At 42.8% G+C, this 20,840-nt stretch overlaps 1 protein-coding gene across 2 annotated transcripts in view; it reads left to right on the forward strand.

Annotated features, from left to right (window-relative positions):
• The first annotated feature begins 6,729 nt into the window (after positions 1–6,729).
• Positions 6,730–20,840, forward strand: part of LOC109895169 (calcium-binding protein 7) — a 54,310-nt gene continuing 40,199 nt past the window's right edge. Inside the window, exon 1 of one of the 2 annotated variants that reach the window (XM_020488829.2) lies at positions 6,730–7,893. In XM_020488829.2, coding sequence (XP_020344418.1) covers positions 7,782–7,893 — 112 coding nt within the window. In that variant the 5' untranslated portion in view covers positions 6,730–7,781. The remainder of the gene's footprint in view (positions 7,894–20,840) is intronic. The other variant, XM_031829683.1, reaches the window with a different exon arrangement.

Raw genomic sequence — 20,840 nt, forward strand, 5'->3', positions numbered from 1 at the left:
TGTGTTGTGCTTTTATCAAAATGACCATAAAGTCTGTGTTCCTCAGTCCCAAATTCAGAAAAATAGCCCTTTCCACTCTCTCTCCTGCTTTCTTATCCTTCAGCCTGCAAGTCCCTGTGGCTCCAGTCTGCAGTTTAAATCTTCCAAATAGCACCCTGTTTCGTATATAGTGCACTACTTTTGACCAGAGTGCTATGTGCCATAGGAAAAGGGGTGTCATTTGGGACGTAGCCCTAATCCGGCTGCAGCTGAATAAGCTGCAATGTGGGCCATTATTCACTCCCAAGTACTGTAGTTTCCTGGCTGCTCTGAGGCTCTCTCTGCAGCAAGCGAGAAATGCGGTCTGAATGGAGAGGATGATTGGTTCAGGGGCAAATATGAAAGAAAGTGAAGGGTACTAGCCCCCCAGACAGACAAACAGACTTGCTCATCCCTAACTGGGTTCTGGGGGGATGGATGGACATGGTAGTACAATCTGGATGTCTTTCAATAGAGTGTTTGAAATTACATACACAATGTTCCGATAATTTTACTTTGGGATTGTAGTTTTACGTCAGCCTGCCTGTGTTTCTGCTGTATTCATTTTTTCTTTAAATCTCCAACTGCTGATGTCAATTTGCGAATTTAAAACTAAATCTGGTTAGTGTACTTTGAAGGATTTGAGATTATTATTGCATTCTGTGTTATAAAATGTATTTGGATAAAAAAAATTTTTTTCAAATGTTCAATCTCCTCTCTATCTCTCCCCTCCTCCCATTCTCTGTCTTTCCTACTTATTTATCTCTCCCCTCTCTTTCATATGGAACAATGCAATCAGGCTTCTTCCCAAAAAGCTCTGCCTCCCTCCTCCACTTGGTCCTTGTTACAGACTTGTCAATTCTTCCTCTTCTCTAAAGAGATGGTGCGATGGAGAAAAATAGTCTAAGGAAAAGGCTATCAGCCTCCTGCGAGCCTCCTGTCTTTGGGGAATAACTGCCAGGCAGCTGAGGAGCTAGGCTCTGTGTGAGTAAGTTTCAATTTGCAATGCCAAGCTGTCATCAGAGACCTGATGGGCATCACCGGAGCCCCCCGTTATGCACCCCCGGTAGGGCGGTGGGGCACATAGCGTAGCCTAGTGGTTAGAGCGTTGGACTAGTAACCGGAAGGTTGCGAGTTCAAACCCCCGAGCTGACAAGGTACAAATCTGTCATTCTGCCCCTGAACAGGCAGTTAACCCACTGTTCCCAGGCCGTCATTGAAAATAAGAATGTGTTCTTAACTGACTTGCCTAGTTAAATAAAGGTAAAAAATAATAATAATAAATTAAAAAAATACCCTACCCCAGCTCCCCTAACTCAAATACCCTACCCAGCTCCCTTAACTCAACTACCCTACCCAGCTCCCCTAACTCAAATACCTTACCCCAGCTCCCCTAACTCAAATACCCTACCCCAGCTCCCCTAACTCAAATACCCTACCCAGCTCCCCTAACTCAAATACCCTACCCCAGCTCCCCTAACAAAAAAAGACCCTACCCCAGCTCCCCTAACTCATAGACCCTACCCCAGCTCCCCTAACTCAAATACCCTACCCCAGCTCCCCTAACTCATAGACCCTACCCCAGCACCCCTAACTCAAATACCCTACCCCAGCTCCCCTAACTTAGCTACTCTACCCCAGCTCCTTTAACTCAGCTACCCTACCCCAGCTCCCCTAACTCAAATACCCTACCCCAGCTCCCCTAACTCAAAGACCCTACCCCAGCTCCCCTAACTCAAAGACCCTACCCCAGCTCCCCTAACTCAAAGACCCTACCCCAGCTCCCCTAACTCAAATACCCTACCCCAGCTCCCCTAACTTAGCTACTCTACCCCAGCTCCCTTAACTAAACTACCCTACCCAAGCTCCCCTAACTCAAATACCCTACCCCAGCTCCCCTAACTCATAGACCCTACCCCAGCTCCCCTAACTCAAATACCCTACCCCAGCTCCCCTAACTTAGCTACTCTACCCCAGCTCCCTTAACTAAACTACCCTACCCAAGCTCCCCTAACTCAAATACCCTACCCCAGCTCCCCTAACTCAAATACCCCTACCCAGCTCCCCTAACTCAAATACCCTACCCCAGCTCCCCTAACTCAAATACCCTACCCCAGCTCCCCTAACTCAAAGACCCTACCCCAGCTCCCCTAACTCAAAGACCCTACCCCAGCTCCCCTAACTCAAAGACCCTACCCCAGCTCCCCTAACTCAAAGACCCTACTCCAGCTCCCCTAACTCAAATACCCGACCCCAGCTCCCCTAACTTAGCTACTCTACCCCAGCTCCCTTAACTAAACTACCCTACCCAAGCTCCCCTAACTCAAATACCCTACCCCAGCTCCCCTAACTCAAATACCCTACCCCAGCTCCCCTAACTCAAATACCCTACCCCAGCTCCCCTAACTCAAAGACCCTACCCCAGCTCCCCTAACTCAAAGACCCTACCCCAGCTCCCCTAACTCAAAGACCCTACTCCAGCTCCCCTAACTCAAAGACCCTACCCCAGCTCCCCTAACTCAAATACCCTACCCCAGCTCCCCTAACTTAGCTACTCTACCCCAGCTCCCTTAACTAAACTACCCTACCCGAGCTCCCCTAACTCAAATACCCTACCCCAGCTCCCCTAACTCAAATACCCTACCCCAGCTCCCTTAACTCAACTACCCTACCCAAGCTCCACTAACTGAGCTATTCTACCCCAGCTCCCCTAACTCAAATACCCAAACCTAGCTACCCTAACTCAAATACCCTACCCAAGCTCCCCTAACTCAAATACTTTACCCTAGTTCCCCTAACTCAAATACCCTACCCCAGCTCCCCTAACTCAAATACCTACCCCAGCTCCCCTAACTCAAATACCTACCCCAGCTCCCCTAACTCAAATACCCTACCCCAGCTCCCCTAACTCAAATACCTACCCCAGCTCCCCTAACTCAAATACCCTACCCCAGCTCCCCTAACTCAAATACTCTACCCCAGCTCCCCTAACTCAAATACCTACCCCAGCTCCCCTAACTTAAATACCTACCCCAGCTCCCCTAACTCAAATACTCTACCCCAGCTCCCCTAACTCAAATACTCTACCCCAGCTCCCCTAACTTAAATACCTACCCCAGCTCCCCTAGCCCATTAGTTCCATGCTATGTGATCTCTTGGCTTCTAGTTCTTCCAAGCCCAGCCCAGACATGCCTTGTCTCTATGCTACACTATCTCATAACTCATGGACACAGAGTGGGAAGAAGTTGTTCCTAAGAACTGAAACAGGGTCAGCAAAAAAAATGTTTATGGGGAACTTCTACCAGACAACATACACTGAATTCCAAATCTATCCTCTTCCCCCTAACTGTTTCTCGCATCTACACAACTGCCTTGGGGGTACAAAGTATATTTGTCAATTTGGAATTCAGTAAGTTGAGAGGGCTTAAGCAGTGAGTGTTGTGTGGGCAGTAATGGTAGGAACACTGCCATCTAGTGCTAGCGCTGAGACAGACAGTGAGACAGACAGACAAACAGACAGACACACCAAACCACTGACATTGAGGTGAACCAGAGAGAAACAGTAGGATACATACTCTTGCACAGGAAAGGGAAATCATTATATACCTGCAGTTACAAAGGAAGGCCCTGACTGCATCAGGTTCTAAACGTCAGGGCTATTGAGTGTCTATTGGAAGCACAAAGCAGTCTGACCTTCTCAGTGCCTCCCCATTGAGTGGACTTTAGGTAGGCTCCTTTATGAACATAAAAGTGCGAGAGTCCAGGTTTGTGCTGTTAAGGCACAGACACACCGGTCGGTAGCATTTACCGGCCGAGATTACTTAGCATCTCTGAACAGAGTTATGGTGTGTTTTGGTCCCTAAAACACACAGTGCCAAATGAACGGTGAAGAAATGGCAGACGAACCGGCAAACCGTCACTCGGTGCAATGGGTTTTCTACTTTAGACAATAAGGAGGAAGTGGTAGCTGCAGAGAATCATTTTGGAGATGCCAAAGAAGCTTTCAATGTTTCTTCTGAGAAGGGTATTGTTAGTCACAGACCATGCTTGGTTGAAACAAACGATCACGTGGAGAGTTGTTTTTACTCAGCCTTTTGATTTAAAACAGGGATGGGATGTATGGAGGGTGGAATAGAGGCAGGGAAAGAAAGAGAGAGAAAGACAGAGAGAGAGAAAGTGCAAGAAGACAGAGAGAGAGAGAGACATAGAGAGAGGGGAGAGAGCGAGATATGGAGGGAGAGCAAAGGAGAGAGAGAGATCAGAGGAACAGAGAGAGAGGGAGAGCAAGAGAGAGAGAGAGAGAGAGAGATCAGAGGAAGGATTAATACAATTGAGGTCCACAGGATGTCATGTGTGTCTCACAGGTATATGTACACCACCGTTCAAATGTTTGGGGTCACTAGAAATGTCATTGTTTTAGAAAGAAAAGCTCATTTTTGTCAATTAAAATAACATTAAATACAGTATAAATACAGTATAAATACAGTGTAGACATTGTTAATAATGTTGTGAATGACTATTGAAGCTGGAAAAACGGCAGATTTTTTTGTGGAATATCTACATAGGCGTACAGAGGCCCATTGTCAGCAACCATCACTCCTGTGTTCCAATAACACGTTGTGTTAGCTAATCCTATTATATCATTTTAAAAGGCTAATTGATCATAGACAACCCTTTTGTAATAATGTTAGCACATCTGAAAACTGAAACAGACGCCTCACAAATCCTCAACTGGCAGCTTCATTGGCGACTCTGGGATGCTGGCCTTCTAGGCAGAGTTGCAAAGAAAAAGCCAACTGTTGACGTTGAGACTGGTGTTTTGAGGGTACCATTTAATGAAGCTGCCAGTTGAGGATTTCTGAGGCGTCTGTTTCTCAAACTAGACACTATAATGTACTTGTCCTCTTGCTCAGTTGTGCACCGGGGCCTCCCACTCCTCTTTCTATTCTGGTTAGGGCCAGTTTGCACTGTTCTGTGAAGGGAGTAGTACACAGCATTGTACAAGATCTTCAGGTTCTTTGAAATTTCTCACATGGAATAGCCTTAATTTCTCAGAACAAGAATAGACTGACGAGTTTCAGAAGAAAGTCCTTTGTTTCTGGCCATTTTGAGCCTGTAATCGAACTCACAAATGCTGATGCTCCAGATACTCAGCTAGTCTAAAGAAGGCCAGTTATATTGCTTCTTTAATCAGAACAACAGTTTTCATCTGTGCTAACATAATTGCAAAAGGGTTTTCTAATTATCAAATAGCCATTTAAAAGGATACACTTGGATTTGCTAACACAACGTGCCTTTAGAACACAGGAGTGATGATGATAATGGGCCTCTGTAGGCCTAAGTAGATACTCCACAAAAACATCTGCCGTTTCCAGCTACAATAGTAATTTACAACATTATTAACAATGTCTACACTGTATTTATGATACATTTTATGTTAATTTAATTAACAATAAATATACCTTTTTTTCAAAAACAATTACATTTCTAAGTCACCCCAAACTTTTGAACGGTAGTGTATGTGTGTGTGTGTGTGTGTGTGTGTGTGTGTGTGTGTGTGTGTGTGTCTGTGTGTGTGTGTGTTTGTTTGTGTGTGTCTGTTTGCGTGTGTCTGTTTACTCTTAACAGTATACTCATGATTTGTTTGATGTAATGTCATTACTTTTCAATTCTAAGAATTAAACACGACTCAACAACACCAGGATTGCGGCCATGTTGGAATTCAATTCAGGACTGGAAATTTGATTCCTCAGTTTAGATGGAATTGACCCAACCTTGTCCTCCACAGTCGTCAACATAGCTTCAACCACAGTGTGATCAAACAATGTTATCATACCCAGTCAGGAAGAATTTTTGGTGCATCAGAGAGAGAGAGAGAGAGAGAGAGAGAGAGAGAGAGAGGGAAAGGGAGTTAGAGAGAGAGGGGGAGGGAGAAAGGGTGAGAGAGACACACTCATGTGAAAAGGACGTCACGCTGCTTGTTAAGCGAGAACCACTTCCTCTTAATTCAGGCTACACCAAGAATAGAAACCAGGACCTCTGCCTTGCTAGTGTTATGGGCATCACGTTTCTTTCTTAGCGAGTACCACTACCCCCGAAGCGCAACACACACACAGCAGTGTTGATAAGGGCTAATGATGCAAAATTGTGAAGGTTTTCAAAAGCAAATTAACCTACTGTATATGCCCTTGTCCATTCTTATGCAAATATATCTGCCTCGGCAGCCACTCTTGGGAAGGAAGGGTGTGTGACTTATCTTTTAAAACACTAAGCAGTTTATTAACCACACAACAACAGGCCAGTAAAGAACCGCTATCTGAAAAAAACAGAAACATTTTTCATCCTTATCAACTTAATGAGAAACGTGTGTTACTTACTGTTACTGCATTATGACAGCCACTAGCATGATTTCAATTCTACTCATTTACTGGCTTCACCTTCGATGGTTTCTGGTCAACAGACACAATGTCACACCTGGCTGTTCAGTGTATAACATCTAGAGTATGTCATTTAAGGCTTAAGATTAAAATATATTAATTTCCATTAGGAGAGATGCTAGGGTAGAAATCATCCGTATCCTACAATGTGGCTCGTGGTCATTAATCACAGCTCTCATGGTTTGTTTGGTACCCGGGGAGCACGTGTGTCGCTACGGGTAAGCAAGACCGGGATTTAGTGCGTGCGCTGTGTGGAATACAGAATTCACGCAGTGCGAGAGAGCCACACACACTGGAGTCAGGGTACGGAATGTGTGTGTGTGTTCCTGTGGGAGAGAGATAGCTGACTATACACAGGAGCCAGGGTTGCAGTTCACAAAATCCACACAGAGCGTCGTCCCCTCACCTGTGGAGCGAAGAGTGAATTGGAGATGGAAGCCGCCCCCGTTCCAATGACCAAATAAGAGCGAGCGAGTGTGCCCACGCGCTGAATGCATAGGCTATTTTCAGTGAATGTTCTAAGGATTCGGTGACTTTACATTTATTGTGTTTGAGTGAAGGTACATTTGGACTTTTGATTTCTACGCTGTCCGTATTTATTTTGTGTTTCTCACCTGGATCTTATCACTAAAAGCTCAATGGAAAGGTAAAAGGACACCGTGCCTACCAAGAAAATAACTCGCATCCAAAAGATCCAACAAGTGGATGAACGAATATTCTGCTTCTGCACTATTGACTGGACTAAAACAACGGATTAAGCATCTTTGAATGATCTCATTGTCTTTGGATTTTATCTGTTTGTTTTCTAATCCAGCGAGAGAAACCGCTGTTCCTTTTCATCTGCACTGACATCTCACTGGCGGTGTGTCTCAGCAGATGGAGCCACCGTGATGTGTTTAGTCTTGTTCAGCAAATAGCCTGTATAAGTGTAACAATTTAGGCAATTAATTCAACTCGATGATTGTCAATTAATTTCCTCAACCCAGGCTAGATATATCTCGCAATTTGTGTAACAAATAACTGTCAAGTATCCAGATAAATAAAAAAGGAGATACAGTGACAACGTCAAGTTTATATTTATAAATAAAAACAACAATCCACTAGTCTTCTCCGTGTTCATTCACCAAGGAACGGGGGATAGGCTACCACGGATCCTCTCTTCTCTCCTGCCTCTCGAATCTGGGACCACATCTGTTCCTTTCTATTCATGGACTTGATCCTCCACACCCTGTTTGAAACTGGAGAAAAGTTGTGAGTGACTCTCTTGAACTCTCCCTTATATGAAGATCAGGGCACAGGTGGCAGCCCCAGACCGTCACCGCAGCCATGCCTATCATGCATCCAATCACCTCCAATTTGATGTACCGGGGCATCTGCACCATCCCAGACATGCTCGCCTACCGAGCCCCGGTCAACCTGCCCGAGGACGAGGTGGAAGGTGAGGAGGAGAGTTTACATGTTCTGTTCCCAGCTCTGGTTCTGTTCCCAGCTCTGGTTCTGTTCCCAGGTCTGGTTCCATTGCCAGCTTGCAGCTATGCTGTAGCCTTTCATCTCACATAATCGTTTCATTATCAATTCACACTTGGTGAAGAGAGGTCTTGAGTCAAAGTAATGGCAAGAGAGCGGTGAGTTCTTTTAGACTGTCGCCATCAGTGCAAGTAGATTCAGCACCACGGACAGCGCCGCTCAGGGAGTCTGTATTTGAATCAGTCCCTTGCCTCACCATGTTGACTAGGTCCGACTCCGTTTGGAATAGCGTCCACCCACTGTAGATTGTCACTCACAGATAATTTGTTGCTTCGCTACCTCAACTTTATAGTTGATCTAGTTATGAAGTTATCAATTAATCAATTTATTTGATCGTCAGTTAGTGGGCCAATTGTGTGTAGTATAAACATGTTGTGTTTGCAGGTGAAAGGGGATTTGTGAGAGGTGTGGGATGTCCACAGATGATATTTTAAAGACAGTTCTACAAGCCTATCCACCATTTTCACAGATAAGATTGAGATTCAATTTTGTTTTAGCTCATCACTGATCATTTATTTGGGATTTATTTCTAATGTAAGGTAATTTTAAGGAGAGCACACCTGTATGTTGTAAATGTCTCATGGTGGACTTGACAGTCAGTGACTGACCATCAGTTACATTCTAGTATGAAGGTGTTGCTCCCTCTAACTCTCCCAGATAAGGGTTAGAGATCACCATTGTTAATGTTTGTATGTATTGATCCTCACACAAGCATGTTTCCCTATTGCAAGATTATCAGCATCTATATGAACAGCAAATGAGATGTAAGCCTGTGGCAGACACAAAAGCTCCATTACATAGAAAACCCTGTGGAGAAATCATCTAAATGAGAAAACGCTGACACTGTGACAAACATATCCCATTGTGGGGTTATATTCAGTGTTGTGGGGTAATATTCAGTACTGTGGTTTTATATTCAGTATTATAGGATAATATTGAGTATTGTGGAGTAATATTCAGTATTGTGGATTAACATTCAATATTGTGGTGTTAAATTCAATATTGTGGTTTTATATTCAACATTCTGAGGTTATATTCAGTATTGTGGTGTAATATTCAGTATTGTGGCGTTATATTCAGAATTCTGAGGTTATATTCAGTATTATGGTGTAATATTCAGTATTGTGGTGTTACATTCAGTATTGTGTGGTTATAGTATATTCAGTATTGTATCGTTTTATTCAGTATTGTGGTGTTATATTCCCTTTTGTGTGGTTCTATTCTGTATTGTGGGGTGGCCGGGTAGGCTAGTGGTTAGAGCGTTGGACTAATAACCGGAAGGTTGCAAGTTCAAACCCCCGAGCTGACAGGGTACAACATTTGTCGTTCTGCCCCTGAACAAGGCAGTTAACCCACTGTTCCTAGGCTGTCATTGAAAATAAGAATTTGTTCTTAACTGATTTGCCTAGTTAAATAAAGGTAAAATAAAATAGTTGGGTTATATTCATTATTATGGTGTTATATTCAGTATTGTGGTGTTATATTCAGTATTGTGGATTTCAGTATTGCAGTGTTATATTCAGTATTGTGGATTTCAGTATTGCAGTGTTATATTCAGTATTGTGGTGTTATATTCAGGATTGTTGGGTTACATTCAGTATACCATACTCCGGCGCCGACAGAGAAGGCCGCCTCGCAGTATTTAGTTTTTTTACGTGTTATTTCTTACATTGGTACCCCAGGTAATCTTGGGTTTAATTACATAACAGTCAGGAGGAACTACTGAATATAAGAGCAATGTCAACTCACCATCATTACGACCAGGAATATGATTTTCCCGAAGCGGATCCTGTGTTTTGCCTTCAACCCAGGACAATGGATCGGATCCCACCTGGCGAACCAAAACAACGTCGCCGTAAAAGGGGCAAACAAAGCGGTCTTCTGGTCAGGCTCCGGAGACGGGCACATCGCGCACCACTCCCTAGCATACTACTCGCCAATGTCCAGTCTCTTGACAACAAGGTTGATGAAATCCGAGCAAGGGTAGCATTCCAGAGAGACATCAGAGACTGTAACGTTCTTTGCTTCACGGAAACATGGCTCACTCGAGAGAAACTATCGGAGTCAGTGCAGCCAGCTGGTTTCATCATGCATCACACCGACAGAAACAAGCATCTTTCTGGTAAGAAGAGGGTTCGGGGGGGGGGGGGGGTATGCCTTATGATGAACGAGACGTAGTGTGATCATAACAACATTCAGGAACTCAAGACCTTCTGTTCACCTGACTTAGAATTCCTCACAATCAAATGTCGACCTGATTGTCTACCAAGGGAATTCTCTTCGATTAAAATCACAGCCATATATATTACCCCCCAAGCAGACACATCGATGGCCCTGAACAAACTTTATTTGACTCTATGTAAACTGGAAACCACATATCCTGTGAATGCATTCATTGTAGCTGGGGATTTTAACAAGGCTAATTTGAAAACAAGACTCCGCATATAAGGCCCTCCCCCGCCCTCCTTTCGGAAAAGCTGACCACGACTCCATTTTGTAGCTTCCAGCCTACAGGCAGAAACTAAAACAAGAAGCTCCAGCGCTCAGGTCTGTTCAACGCTGGTCCGACCTATCTGATTCCACGCTTCAAGACTGCTTCGATCACGTGGATTGGGATATGTTCCGCATTGCGTCCAACAAGAACATTGACGAATACGCTGATTCGGTGAGCGAGTTCATTAGAAAGTGCATCGGCGATGTTATACCCACAGCAACGATTAAAACATTCCCGAACCAGAAACCGTGGATTGATGGCAGCATTTGCGCGAAACTGAAAGCGCAAACCACTGCTTTTAACCAGGGCAAGGTGACCGGAAACATGACTGAATACAAACAGTGTAGCTATTCCCTCCGCAAGGCAATCAGACAAGCTAAATGTCAGTATAGAGATTAAGTAGAGTTGCAATTCAACTGCTCAGACACAAGAGGTAGGTGGCAGGGTCTACAGTCAATCACGGATTACAAAAACAAAACCAGCACCGTCGCGGACCAGGATGTCTTGCTCCCAGACAGACTAAATAACTCCTTTGCTCGCTTTGAGGACAATACAGTGCCACTGACACTGCCTGCTACCAAAACCTGTGGACTCTCCTTCACTGCAGCCGACGTGAGTATAACATTTAAACGTTATAACCCTCGCAAGGCTGCAGTCCCAGACGGCATCCCCAGAAGCGTCCTCAGACACATGCGCAGACCAGCTGGCTGGTGTGTTTATGGACATATTCAATCAATCCTTATCCCAACTTGCTGTTCCCACATGCTTCAAGAGGCCCACCATTATTTCCGTTCCCAAGAAAGCTAAGGTAACTGAGCTAAATGACTATCATCATGAAGTGCTTTGAGGTACTAGTCAAGGACCATATCACCTCCACCCTACCTGACACCCTAGACCCACTCCAATTTGCTTACCGCCCCAATAGGTCCACAGACGATGCAATCGCAACCACACTGCACACTGCCCTAACCCATATGGACAAGAGGAATATCTATGCCCCGTAGCACTCACTTCCGTCATCATGAAGTGCTTTGAGGTACTAGTCAAGGACCATATCACCTCCACCCTACCTGACACCCTAGACCCACTCCAATTTGCTTACCGCCCCAATAGGTCCACAGACGATGCAATCGCAACCACACTGCACACTGCCCTAACCCATCTAGACAAGAGGAATACCTATGTGAGAATGCTGTTCATCGACTACAGCTCAGCATTTAACACCATAGTACCCTCCAAACTCGTCATCAAGCTCAAGACCCTGGGCGACCCCGCCCTGTGTAACTGGGTACTGGACTTCCTGATGGGCCGCCCCCAGGTGATGAGGGTAGGTAACAACATCTCCACCCCGCTGATCCTCAACACTGGGGACCCACAAGGGTGCGTTCTGAGCCCTCTCCTGTACTCCCTGTTCACCCACGACTGCGTGGTCATGCACGCCTCCAATTCAATCATTATGTTAGCGGACGACACTGCAGTTTTAGGCTTGATTACCAACAACGACGAGACGGCCTACAGGGAGGAGGTGAGGGCCCTCGGAGTGTGGTGTCAGGAAAATAACCTCACACTCATCGTCAACAAAACAAAACAGCAGAGCGAGCACCCCCCTATCCACATCGAAAGGACAGTAGTGGAGAAGGTAGTAAGTTTTAAGTTCCTCGGCGTACACATCACGGACAAACTGAATTGGTCCACCCACACAGACATCGTTGTGAAGAAGGCACAGCAGTGCCTCTTCAACCTCAGGAGGCTGAAGAAATGTGGCTTGTCACCAAAAACACTCACAAACTTTTACAGATGCACAATCGAGAGTGTCCTTTCGGGCTGTCTCACCGCCTGGTACGGCAACTGCTCCGCCCAGAACCGTAAGGCTCTCCTGAGGATAGGAGGTCTGCACAACACATCACCGGGGGCAAACTACCTGACCTCTAGGACACCTACACCACCCGATGTCACAGGAAGGCCATAAAGATCATCAAGGACAACAACCACCCGAGCCACTGCCTGTTCACCCCGTTATCATCCAGAAGGCGAGGTCAGTACAGGTGCATTAAAGCAGGGACCGAGAGACTGAAAAACAGCTTCTATCTCAAGGCCATCAGACTGTTAAACAGCCACCACTAACATTGAGTGGCTGCTGCCAACATACTGACTCAACTCCAGCCACTTTAATAATGGAAATTGATGGAAATTGATGTAAAAATGTATCACTAGCCACTTTAAACAATTCCACTTAATATAATGTTTACATACCCTACATTTCTCATCTCATATGTATATGTATATACTGTACTCTATATCATCTATTGCATCTTGCCATCTTTATGTAATACATGTATCACTAGCCACTTTAAACTCTGCCACTTTTATGTAAACATACCCTACATTACTCATCTCATATGTATATGTATATACTGTACTCGATACCATCTACTGCATCTTGCCTATGCCGTTCTGGACCATCACTCACTCATATATCTTTATGTACATATTCTTTATCCCCTTACACTTCTGTGTATAAGGTAGTAGTTTTGGAATTGTTAGGTTAGATTACTCGTTGGTTATTACTGTATTGTCGGAACTAGAAGCACAAGCATTTCGCTACACTCGCTTTAACATCTGCTAACCATGTGTATGTGACATTTTTGTTGTTGATTTGATTTGATTTGTATTGTGTGGTTACAGTATTTTTTTAATTATTTTTTTTCTCACCTTTATTCAACCAGGTAGGTTAGTTGAGAACAAGTTATCATTTACAACTGCGACCTGGCCAAGATAAAGCATAGCAGTGTGAACAGACAATAACACAGAGTTACACACGGAGTAAACAATAAACAAGTCAATAACACAGTACAAAAAAATAATAGAAAAAAAGAATCTATATACATTGTGTGTAAAAGGCATTGAGGAGGTAGGCAAATAATTACAATTTAGCAGATTAACACTGGAGTGATAAGTGATCAGATGGTCATGTGCAGATACTGGTGTGCAAAAGAGCAGAAAAGTAAATAAATAAAAACAGTATGGGGATGAGGTAGGTAAATTGGGTGGGCTATTTACCGATGGAGCGATCGGTTAGCTGCTCAGATAGCAGATGTTTAAAGTTGGTGAGGGAGATAAAAGTCTCCAACTTCAACGATTTTTGCAATTCGTTCCAGTCACAGGCAGCAGAGAACTGGAACGAAAGGCGGCCAAATGAGGTGTTGGCTTTAGGGATGATCAGTGAGATACACCTGCTGGAGCGTGTGCTACGAATATGTAGCGAGGGCCAGCCGACTAGAGCATACAGGTCGCAGTGGTGGGTGGTATAAGGTGCTTTAGTAACAAAACGGATGGCACTGTTATAAACTGCATACAGTTTGCTGAGTAGAGTATTGGAAGCTATTTTGTAGATGACATCGCCGAAGCCGAGGATCGGTAGGATAGTCAGTTTTACTAGGGTAAGTTTGGTGACGTGAGTGAAGGAGGCTTTGTTGCGAAATAGAAAGCCGATTCTAGATTTGATTTTGGATTGTAGATGTTTGATATGAGTCTGGAAGGAGAGTTGACAGTCTAGGTATTTATTGTGGGGTTATATTCAGTGCTTGGGGTTATATTTAGAATTGTGAGGTTATTCAGTATTGTAGTATAATATTTACTTTTGTGGAGTAATTTTCAGTATTTTGTTTCAAATTCATTATTTTCCATGTCATTTTGAGAACTGTGGTGTTATATTCAGTATTATGGTGTTATATTCAGTATTGTGGTGTTATATTCAGTATTGTTGTATTATACTCAGTATTGTGGAGTTATATTCAGTATTGTGGGGTCATATTCAGTATTGTGGAGTTATTTTCAGGATTGTGGGGTCATATTCAGTATTGTGGGGTTATTTTTAGTATTGTGGGGTTATATTCAGGATTGTGGTGTTATATTCAGTATTGTAGTGTTTTATTTGATATTGTGTTGTAATATTCAGTATTGTGGGATTATATTCAGAATAGTTTTTTTTCCAGTATTGTGGGGTTGTTTTCAGTATTTAGTGTATATTCAGTATTCTGTGTATATTCAGTATTCTGTGTATATTCAGTATTGTAATCTTATTTTCAGTATTTTCGGTGTTATATTTCGTTTTGTGGGGTCATATTCAGTATTGTGTGGTCATTTTCAGTATTGTGTGTTCATATTAGGTATTGGGGGGTTATATTCACTATTCTGGGGTTATACTCATTTTTGTGGGGTCATATTCAGTAGTGTGTTTTTCCCCCAATATTGTTGGTTTGTATTCAGTATTGTGGGGTCATATTCAGTATTGTGTGGTTCTATTAAGTGTTGTTGGGTTTTATATTCAGTATTGTGGTGTTATAATCAGTATGGTGGGTTTATATGCAGTATTGTGGGATCATTTTCAGTATTCTGGTGTTATATGCAGTATTGTGGGGTTATATTCAGTATTGTGAGGTGTCATGGAGTGGCTCCTTCTGGGTATAGATCATGGCTTCCCGCTCTCTCCTACACCCAAGTTCTGTTATCTCTGGTCGTAAATTCGTTGTAGAGACTCTCTCCTCCTGGACATGCAGAAAGAGTGACAGAGAGAGCAAAGGATTTCACATGGCCAACTCCTAATTTCCCAAAATGAGAATTTGAAACAAAATGTCCACTTGTGAATAGGTGGTATTGGGCCGTGGACATAAAATGAATGAGTAAAGATGAAACCATTTGTGAAATGATGTAATGTGATGTTAAACCTTTAATGTTAGAGAATTGTATTCACTTTAAAGTTTAACTAAGTCATTGGCCCGCCCCCGTGAATACAGACATGATCTGGTATCATGGAACAGTCCTTTCCTATTGTCACGAATAAAAACCCCTCCTGAGGAAATCCTCTTCAGACCACTAATACCTCGGTGTTAGCTGAGGTGGCACAGGTTTGAGTACCAATACTGAGCAAACCCACAGCATGAGCTGTGATTGCGAATAGTTTAGACTAAGCAAACCCACAGCGTGAGCTGTGATTGCGAATCATTATTGAATTCCTAACCATTCCACGTGGAGCATTGGCTACACGGCTGGAAATGGTTGATCGATCCCGACAGAATAAGAACAAATCTTAGATACTAATTACTAGTCTGCAGCTAGAAATTATGTAAACCTGGGATGCTATTACCGACAACCGCCAAAACATCTACTCTATGAGAACATTTCTGAATGGTACTCTGAAGTATCCATTCTAACCACAAAAGACTTTGATCTTCAGGGATGCAGAGAAAGAGAGAGACGCGGATCAACTGACTCTCCAGCAGACGGACTGAAGATTCCAACAGAGATCACGATGACACCTGGATGTGAATATATATTGATTGCAATTATTCCCGAGTGAGTGAGCGTTCATGTGCAAAGGATTAGCATTTCAATTAATATCATTATAGTAGTACTGTGTGTAGTGATCCCTCTGGTCTTTCCCATTCTCGCTCAGTCCACACCCACTTCCCTTTGTCCACCAAGCCGTCATATCGGCTTAGCCCACTAGGGCATCTTCCCTGTCCTGTGTTAGTAACCAATATCTACTGTGTTGTTTGTTTATGCATTTCTGTGATTATTTAGTTAGTTAGTAAATCACTGATGTAGCCAATTGGTGTATGGATGATTCATAGTTAAGGCTGGTTCGTGCAGATAACCAACAATTTACGACGTCTGGAATGACGCTAATGTGAGGTAAATAATAATTCATTAATAAGAATACTAATTGATCAGATATTAAAATATCTGAAGAGTTATATTAGGATAATTATAACTTTGTAATCTGATGATTTTCCTTGGTGTCCCGACTTCCTAGTTAATTACATTTACCTGATGAGTTTAATCACATAATAATAATTATGTGAGAATAATGAGAATTGAGAATGAAAATGAGAATTGATTTGAGAAAATAACAGTCTTCACTTTTAATGATGCCAAAGACACGACGGGGGTCATATTCAGTATTATGGGGTCATATTCAGTATTGTGGAGTTATGTTCAGTATTGTGGGGTCATATTCAGTATTGTGGGGTTATTTTAAGTATTGTGGAGTTATATTCAGTATTGTGGGGTCATATTCAGTATTGTGGAGTTATATTCAGTATTGTGGGGTTATTTTAAGTATTGTGGAGTTATATTCAGTATTGTGGGGTCATATTCAGTATTGTGGGGTTATATTCAGTATTGTGGGGTTATTTTAAGTATTGTGGAGTTATATTCAGTATTGTGGGGTCATATTCAGTATTGTGGAGTTATATTCAGTATTGTGTGGTTATATTCAGTATTGTGGGGTTATATTCAGTATTGTGGGGTTATATTCAGTATTGTGTGGTTATATTCAGTATTGTGTTGGCTGGCTGTAATACACATTACAACACACAGACATGCTCACATGTATTATGTCAGAAATCTGTCTTTTTGACAGAAAGCTTATTTTAGTGCTGTATTTATTGTTGTGGGATCTGTCTGGTTTACTATTGCATCACACACTGCTACTATCCCCCTGTCACAGTGAATCTCACTGATGTAAATATTGTGACAGACATTTCCCATTGTAGGGTTACATTCAGTGTTGTGGTGGCTGGCTGTCTTACTAGCTATACATATTACAACACTCCTCCGCCCTGTATTGGAATAGAAATCCAGTGGATGAATCACCTCAATGACTGAATGCTTACATTGTGACAGACATCTACTATTGTAGGGTTGGATTCAGTCTTACTGTGTCTGGCTGGCTTTATACACTGCAACACTCCCCAACAATCCCCCTGTCATCTGATTGAGGTTTATGGATCTGATAGAGTATATTTATAGATTGTATTTCAAGGGAACACAATAGTTTTGAGTGCAGATACAGAGAGGGAAGCAGGCCTAAGGCAGTCAACCCACTCTCCAGTAACGGTATATACTATGACACAGACAGCAGCACTTGGTTGCACGGTTGATTCTGATGGATTGACTATTGCTATATTGTGCTGTTTAGGATTGAGGAGATGTATATCAATGTACTGTAAGACAATCCAAATGAATTACATGTTGGCCAATCTGACCATGACAGAATGCATGCGTAAGTGTGAATGACAGCATCTGATTGTGTGTCGCTGGTCAGGTCTTGTGAGAGATCGTCTCCACCGTGGTTACTGATGCAGAAATTCGCTGGGACAGAAACGAGATGAACAGTTAATTGAATCTCGAGTCACATATGCACGCACAGCCTCACAGGGGCACGCACGCACACATACACACACACACACGCACGCACACACACACACACATATACACACACTTTGGCTTGGCACAGTTGAGGAAACCCATTCAGTGCTGCGACTGGTTTCAATTACAAGAGCTTGCTGAAAAATGGTAATAGCGAGATTCTATCATTTAGTTTGGATGATGAGTTTCAACTCCGATAGACTGAGCATGTGTTAAATTAACACTCTGAATATCTTTTGACACCTACAGTAGAGTGGATGCCAACAGGATTGTTCAAACTGTGAGCAGTTTCGGGAATACATCTCTGTCTCTATGTCTGTCCCTCTGTCTCACATTCTCTCTGACTCTCTGTCTGTATAATTGTCTTGCTGTCTGTCTCTCTGTCTTTCTCTCTGTCCCTCTCTCAACCAGCAAACAGAGAACATATAAGATGACATAGGAGAACCCTTTGAAGAACACTCTTTAGTTCGAGGAATAACTGTTTTGGGTTCTACATTGAACCAAAAAGTGTTCTACATGGAACCAAAAAGGGTTCTACCTGGAACCAAAAAGGGTTCACCTATGGGGATAGCTGAAGATCCCTTTTGGAGTGTAGTTGCTTATTTTGTCAACAGACAGACAGAATAAGGTATAGGAGAAACCAACATTGTTCTTTGCTGTGTCTTTTGCATGAATATAAACTGGGTGGTTCGAGCCACGAATGCTGATTGGCTGAAGGTCGTCGTATATCAGACCATATACCATGGGTATAACAAAACATGTATTTTTACTGATGTAATTACGTTGGTAACCAGTTTATAAAAGCAATAAGGTACCTTGGGTGTTTGTGGTATATTGCCAATATACGATGGCTAAGGACTGTATCAAACATACCCTCGTAAATCTGACTATCCTGCCGATCCTTGACTTCACTCTACTCAGCAAATTGGATGCAGTCTATCACAGTGCCATCCGTTTTGTCACCAAAGCCACATATACTACCCACCACTGCAACCTGTGTGCTCTAGTTGGCAGGCCCTCGCTTCATATTCATCGCCAAACCCACTGGCTCCAGGTCATCTATAAGTCTTTGCTAGGTAAAGCCCCGCCTTATCTCAGCTCACTGGTCACCACAGCAACACCCACCCGTAGCATGTGCTCCAGCAGGTATATTTCACTGGTAATCCCCAAAGCCAACTCCTTCTTTGGACGCCTTTCCTTCCAGTTCTCTACTGCCAATGACTGGAATGATCACTGAAGCTGGAGACTTATATCTCCCTCACTAATTTTAAGCTCCAGCTGTCAGAGCAGCTCACAGATCACTGCTCCTGTACATAGCCCATCTGTAAATATCCCATCCAACTACCTCATCCCCATACTGTTATTTTTTTGCTGCTCCTTTGCACCCCAGTATCTCTACTTGCACATTCATCTTCTGCACATCTATCACTCCAGTGTTTAATTGCTAAATTGACATTATTTCACCACTATGACCTATTTATAGCCTTACCTCCCTTAACTTACCTCATTTGCACACACTTTATATAGACTTTTTTTCTCTATTGTGTTATTGACTGTATGTTTGTTTATTCCATGTTTAACTCTGTGTTGTTGTTTGTGTCGCACTGCTTTGCTTTATCTTGGCCAGGTCGCAGTTGTAAATGAGAATTTGTTCTCAACTAGCCTACCTGGTTAAATAAAGGTACAGGCACTCTGCGTTGCATCGTGCATAAGAACAGCCCTTAGCCGTGGTAAATTGACCATATGCCACACCCACTTGGGCCTTATTGCTTAACCTCTGCGCACGGAACCCGGTAGCGGGCTGAAATTCGACAACATACGTTGATCGCTACATAAATAGTCATATTAAACATCCATGAAAATACAAGTGTCTCACATGTTTCGAAAGCCTAGAATCTTGCTAATCCACATGCGTTGTCAGATTTAAAACAGGATTTACTGCGAAAGAATACGGTGCGATTATCTGAGGATAGAGCCCCATAAATAACAACTATTTCAACCAGCACAGGCGTAACAAAATCACAAACTGCAATAAAATAAATTGTTTACCTTCCTCTGTTTGCAATCCCAATGCTCATTGTTACACAATGAATGTTTTTTTGTTTAATAAATCCATTTTTATAGCCTAACACGAAACATTTTGTGAACCGCTTGTGTCGTGAATTCCATCTCATTCCATTTTCAACGAAACATTCGAAGTAAATACACACACAGAGCGTGACTTTTCCAGTCATGTTTGGTTTCATTGCAATCAACTGGTTTGTTTGTAACACAACCAAACCTGATGGATCATTTCACGGGACGTATTGACTGAAAGAAACCGATTTGAAGACAACAAGTAATGACATCATTGTGCACCAATGATTTTCCCGCTGTTTCATGACTGACTGTATTTTATCCCAATGACCACTGATCGTCTTGAAATCTATCTGGGTAGATAGCCAATGAGCTGAGGTAAACGGCAATATGTAATGTTTATTTGTTGGAAGACCAACCCATGTAGTAAACTCTGGCGTAAGGAGGGTCATTCGCCATTGAAGTTTCATACCGGAAGGAGCAACGCATGTTGCGCACAGCATTGTTTTGGTAAAGCGCATATTCAGCTGTTTATATATCAATCAGTATGGCGACTAAGTCAGGAAAAGCTAAATCTAAGTCATATAAGTCATATACAGATGTACACACAATTTTACAAGAAATTGATCGAGGACAATTCATTTAGCGATTCCCAAATAGAGGAATATTTTTTGAACGGAGAGGACATCGTTTTGGACTGGTAAGTTCTTCTCATGCTAATGCCGTTGTTTGAAATTAATAATATCAAACATTATTTGTGAAATGAAAGAGCCTATTTGAGGCTGTTGAGGGGAGGGGAGGGCAGGCCCACAACAATGGCCAAAGTGAAATGGAGACAGTAGATACAGCTGGTCTGTTGTAATATAATAAAGACAGTAGATCTAGCTGGTCTGTCATAATATAATAGAGACAGTAGATCTAGCTGAAATGTCATAATATAATAGAGACAGTAGATCTAGCAGGTCTATAATAATATATTCAACCTTATGTTCCCTGTACTCTATATACAGTGCCTTGCGAAAGTATTCGGCCCCCTTGAACTTTGCGACCTTTTGCCACATTTCAGGCTTCAAGCC

The sequence above is a fragment of the Oncorhynchus kisutch genome, linkage group LG8 (genome assembly GCF_002021735.2).
Source record: "Oncorhynchus kisutch isolate 150728-3 linkage group LG8, Okis_V2, whole genome shotgun sequence".
Lineage (NCBI taxonomy): Eukaryota > Metazoa > Chordata > Actinopteri > Salmoniformes > Salmonidae > Oncorhynchus > Oncorhynchus kisutch.